Source organism: Fukomys damarensis, unplaced genomic scaffold (genome assembly GCF_012274545.1).
Source record: "Fukomys damarensis isolate Sample0158 unplaced genomic scaffold, DMR_v1.0_HiC HiC_scaffold_33, whole genome shotgun sequence".
NCBI lineage: Eukaryota > Metazoa > Chordata > Mammalia > Rodentia > Bathyergidae > Fukomys > Fukomys damarensis.
In genome coordinates, this window is record NW_022900945.1 from 19282376 (window position 1) to 19288375 (window position 6000).

Consider the following 6000-nt stretch of genomic DNA (forward strand, 5'->3'; position numbering starts at 1 on the left):
AATAACTCATAACAACAAAAAATAAAACAACCCATGTAAAAATGATGGGTGTGTTGGGGAACTGAATACTTGCCTCGCATGAGCGAGATCCTGAGTTTCATCACCAGCACCACAAAAGCAAAAACAAACAGCAACAACAGAAGAGCAAAGGACATGAATAGACATTTTTTTCAAAGAAGATATAGAAATGGCCAATAAACACACTGAAATATGCTCAACATCATAAAATGTTAGAAAATGCAAATCAAGACTAGAATGAGATACTGCTATATAACCTCTGGGATGGCTAATGTAAAAAAAAAAATGTGGATTTAGCTCAGTGATGCTGCTGCTTGCCTTGTAAGCACAGGGTCCTGAGTTTGATTCCTGGTACAAACAAAAACAACAACAACAACAACAAAAATAAAACAATATAAAAAAACAAGTGGTGAATATGTGGAAAAATTAGAACATGTGCACTGCTGGTGGGAACTTGAAGTTTAATAAGGTGCAAAGGAAAACAATATGGCAGTTTCACAAAATTTTAATGGTTTTGTTTTGTTTTTGGTGGTGCTGGAGATTGAACCCAAGGCTTTACACATGCTAAGCAGGTGCTCTATCACTGAGCTACATTGCCAGTCCCTAAAATTTTAAATATGAGTTATTGTATAATTCAACAATTTCACTTCCAAGTCTATACCCAAATGAATTGGAAGCTTAAAAATTAGAAGCAATATATATATATATATATATATATATATCTATGTCTATCTGGATAAACAAATGTGTTATATATTTTCAATTGACTATTATTCAGCTAATGAAATTTTAATATGTACATAAGCATGGATGAAACGAAGACATGCTAAGCGATGTAAGTTAACCAAAAAAGGACAAATATTGTGTGACTTAATGTATGTGAGATACCTTGAGTTATCACAGTTCATATAGACAGAAAGTAGAATGCTGGTTTTTGGGGTTGGGGAATGGGAAGAATTTGAAGTTATTGATTAAAGGGAAGGGTACAGAGTTTTGATTTTGGAAGATGAAGGAAGTTCTAGGAATGGATCATGGTGATGGTTGCACCACTGTGTGAATGTACTTAAAGCCACTGAACTGAACTTACAGATGGTTAAAATGGTAAATTTTGTAACATGGATATTTTATAACAAAAATAGTACGTAAATTTGGTCATTATCCTTTATACTCAATCATCTCACTTCCTAGACTGGTACTATAGATATTTTACATATATAAAATGCTGTATGCATACATAAAGTGATATGTCTATTGACATTGTATTCTTTGTACTTAAAAAAGTTTGAACATAATTTTAACATTTGTTAACAGAGAAATGGATGAAGAGATCAAAGTATATTCTTAAGTGAAATGACTATTTTGAGAGGGTGGTAGTGAAGAATTTAATGACTATTAGATTAGTACTGTGCATTCCAGCATTTGAATAATCTCAGGTATCTTCACTTTAAGCACTATTAGTGCAAGTACAACTCAATGAAAAGTAATTTTTTTGAATAGGCATTATAAGGAAGAGATAATTCATAGCACTAGGCCACTCATGAATTTTCTTGGCAACCTCAATATTCCTATAATTCCCAGGATATTTCTAAAGCCTAGGTTATACCTGGGCCATAATAATAATGATTTTTCAAAATTATTATTTTTTCCCATGGGTATCCTTTAAGGAATGTTGGCCCAGATGGTTGTGTGACCATCTGTCTGGGAAGTTATCCAATAATATCTAAGTGCCCATGACTGAGTGTAGAAGTCTTATTAGGTGCACTGAAGGGATCCACAAAAATAACTTCCTCTATGTATTCTAAAGAGTAAATCACTAACTGTTTTTTTTAATTTTTTAATTTTTTTTTTTGAGACAGGATCTTACTATGTAGCTCAGGCTGGCCTCCTGCCTCAGCCTCCCAAGTTCTGGGATTATAGGCCTGCCCCACCAAGCCCAGATTCACTTAATTTTTTTTAAAAAGGGAAGACAGAATAAAGAATGAATAGATTGTTATTGCTAATGTGCTACAGTCTGAAATAATAAAAAGAATTAGAAGGATTTACTGTACATAGGGGAATTTAATCTTCACAATCCAGAAGTGTGGCCTTAAAGAAAAGTATAGCAAGTGTTGGGATCTAATAGTTAGATAATAGCCAGATGCGTGACAAGTCTGAGGATTTCTACAGTCAGTAGCAACTGGGAGGGATTCAAGTAAAATTTAAGAAGTGGATAATTTTGGTTGACAAAAAAGAACATGAAAAAAGGAGAACTAAGACCCAGAAAGAGAATGGAATGAAGAGAGTTACATTTTTTGAGTGCCTATTATATGTTGTACTTCACTGAATGCTTCACTTTTTATTCGACACTCAAGACTACTGAAAAAATAGGAGGTACAATCTCCATTTATAGATAAGTTTTAAGCTTGGATTTCAAGTTAGCATAGTTAGGTGAGCTCTGAATCAGTTTTAAAAAAAAAAAAAAAAAAAAAAAAAAGAAAGAAAGAAACAAAGAAAGAAATAGACACACAAGAAGGATAGCTTTCTTAAACAGGGAACTACCATGATACTCTGGTAAAATTGAACCAAGAAAACTTACTTTTGGACCGGGTGCTCCAGGCGGACCCTATAACATAACAAATTAAAAATTATTTAGTAGGCATCCCAAGCTAGGCAATAATAAATTCATCAATAGTAAACATATATAAATGTAAATCTACTCACTGGAGGCCCTGGTTGCCCTCTTGGTCCTTGGGGACCCTGGGAAATGAAGACAAAGCATATATATATATATATATATATATATATGTATGTGTGGATTTTTGGTTTGGTATAAGCAAAAGAACTAAGACTCAAAATCTCTCACATAACCTTTTTGTGTGAGTGAGGCAAGTCAGAGTATTAAAATTGTTTTAGTATTTCAAAGCTCTTGCACTTAACTATCACCCCTATTCATGAATGAGCTGTGTATTTACTTTTCTGTTTTACTGATATTATTAGAAACTGATTACTCATTTTAATAAACTATTATAAATGCAATACTTAAAATGTTAATATTTTCTCAGCATAATTTCCTATTATTTCTACCTATTACTCAAATAATCATCAAAGGCAGAAACTTTAGTGTTCTTAAACATCTCTTTTTCCTTCCTATTCTACAACTTCAGACCTGATTCCTGGTGCTTTCCCCTCTATATGTCTCCAAATTACTTATCTGTCCTCATAGTACCTGTCTTAGCTCAATGGGAATCAAATGTTGTGAACTGAATGTGTTCTTGCAAATCCAGTGGTTGAAGTCCTGTTCTTCAATAAGCTGGTGTTTGGAGTAGGGGATGAGTCGGAGTTAATTAGGTCCTGAGAGTGGAGCCGTTATAAGTGAGATTAGTGCCCTTATAAAAAGAGACACCAAATAGGCTGTCTGTCTCTTCTTTGTGTAAGGACATGACAAAAAAGTGATCTCCTATAAACTTGAAAGAAAGCCCTTGGCAGATACAGAATTAGCAGCTCCTTTCATCTTAATCTTAGCCTCTAAAACTGTGAGAAATAAATGTTTGCTATTTAAACCACCTAGTCTGTGGTAATTTGGTATAAAGCCTAAGATGATTGTGACGTAATGTTTTGCCAATACCTCTAATTTGATTTCCAGACTTTATTCTCTTCACTACATTAGCTATAATCTATCAATAAAATGTAAATATAATAATTCCATTATTTAGTTAAATAATTCAGGGACCTTAATTGTTTAGAGAATGAAATATAAACTTAATAGTTTAGATACCTACCATTTACTGAAATCTTACTATGTGGCAAGTTGTGTGTCATGTTTCCATTTTACACATTAGAGGAAATAGAATGCTTCAGTAACCAGCAAATAAGGCCAGAAAGAGGATTAAAATCCACGTCAACTAGATACAAAAGTTCATGTATTTAATCACGTGCACCACTGCCTACTTAAGGTCAGGTCCTTATTTCCACCTAGCATCCTTAACATATACAAACCATCTATAACCACTTACTTGTAGATCTCTGAATCTCCCTAGTTCTTTCATATATGCATTCTCTTGAACATGGTATTTCCTTAGCCAAGAATGATTTTCCCTATCTTTTACTCTTTGTTGAAGGCCTATTTTTCTTGCAGTATTACTTAAATTCTATTACCATCTTGCCTATCTTCCATGCTACCTCCCCTCTATTCATCTACCTACCTCTTACTGAATTCCATAAAACACACACCCTGGAAAATCGCTAAGGATATTAAAGTGTCTTAGTCACTTTTTCATTTTTTTGGAAAAAATAGTACTTAATACACAGTAGCCATTCAATAATTATAACTCAATAAATGAATGAATAGATATTAACATTAATTAGTATTAATTTAGAAATGAGAGAAATTAAAATATACATTTAGTGAAATGTCAAAAGTTATGGTGACATTTTTCAAAATGAAACAACAGTAATCACTTGAGGGCTTTGCATATCTTCCCAAAATTAACTTACGGATGGTGAATTGAAAGTCGACACTACATGGAGTCAAACTCAGATTATACTTAAGAGATGGCAAAGCAAAATTAATCTTCAGCTGAATTTCACATACTGTTGATGCTATAACTTGAATTAATATTTAGTGTTTTTTATTGTCAAAAGTTCTGATTCTAGATACACTCTGATAATTAGAAAAGGTAGCACATAATAACTTAGAAAGGGTGGAGTACTGTACCACTATACCTGCTGGATATTTCTTAGTTTGAGGCTTTAGGGTTATAATTTTAAGCAGAAACTCAGAAGTTTCATTATAAGCTACCAAAATGTGGTAATGGAGATGGCCTTTTAAATATATACTCTTAGAGTGAATTTGGCTCTATAAATTTCTCCATTTTAGATCAATATTTTAAAAATAATAAACAGCTCTGACATTTCACCCCACTTAGTGTATTTCTAACATTTGCAAAATCTCAATGACTGTCCAGTACAAAATATATATCTTAATTTTGACTCTGAAAGAGGAATTTATCATAGATGAAGAAACTTATTTTTACTGCTGATTTTAGTGGTAAATTTAAGCTTATTAGAACAAGACAGTTTAGCACAAATATGATAAGACAAAATACTTTAAAACCAACAGGTCAGGGCAGGGCAACCCTAATGTAACAACTACACAAAATAGGGCAAGTATCATATTCGATCATATAAAATAAAATATGATTCTCATGATATTTTATTTGCACTTTTTTATTCTTCTAGCTAACATACCACTAAGAAGTGCTCCTTTCCCTATATATACTATATATATATCCTATGTATACTATATAAAGCAGTTCATAATAAAACTGTGATTCCTTATGATTATTTCCTAAAGGGGAACCAAATTAACATGAATGGTTGTGATGGTTATTTGACTAACAAAAGCACTACCTTTGAATCACAACAGATTCTCTCTTCTCTTAATCCCCAGAATTTACATATGGTTCTCTAAAAGTAACACAATTTATTGTTATGGCTTAGATTTAAAATGTTCCCCAAACGTCTCATGTACTTGGAGGTGGGGTTTTTGGTAGGTGATTGATTTGGAAGGTGATCACGAGGGCTCAGTTGATCTAACTGATAAGATCATACTTTCATATATTTTCTTGCTGCTTTTACTTCTTTGTATGAGAAATGTCTGTTCATTTCGGATGCCCATTTTTGGATCGGGTCTTTATATTTGGGGGGACTGATTGTTTTGAGTTCTTTATATATCCTTGATAATAGTCCTTTGTCTGAGGTACAGCTGGTAAAAATTTTTTCCCACATTGTAGATTGTCTCTTAGTTCTGCTAATGGTTTCTTTTGAAGTACAGAAGCTTTTTAGTAAGATGAGATCCCAGTTGTTGATTCTTTCTGCTAGTTCCCGTGCTACTGAGGATTTGTTCATAAAGTCTTTTCCTATACCAATGTCTTCCAGAGTTCTGCCTAACTTATCTTCCAGCAAGTTTAGTGTTTCTGTTTTAATATTTAGATCTTTAATCCA

At 32.9% G+C, this 6000-nt stretch overlaps 1 protein-coding gene across 8 annotated transcripts in view; it reads right to left on the reverse strand.

The window, feature by feature from the left end:
- Positions 1 to 6000, reverse strand: part of Col24a1 (collagen type XXIV alpha 1 chain) — a 304025-nt gene that overhangs the window by 21501 nt on the left and 276524 nt on the right. For 7 of the 8 annotated variants that reach the window (XM_019209372.2, XM_019209375.2, XM_010636700.2 and 4 more), the window contains 2 exons: positions 2719 to 2754; positions 2594 to 2620 (listed from right to left, as the gene is read on the reverse strand). The exons of the other annotated variant lie outside the window; for it this stretch is intronic. In XM_019209372.2, coding sequence (XP_019064917.1) covers positions 2594 to 2620; positions 2719 to 2754 — 63 coding nt within the window. The remainder of the gene's footprint in view (positions 1 to 2593; positions 2621 to 2718; positions 2755 to 6000) is intronic. 8 annotated transcript variants of the gene reach the window in all.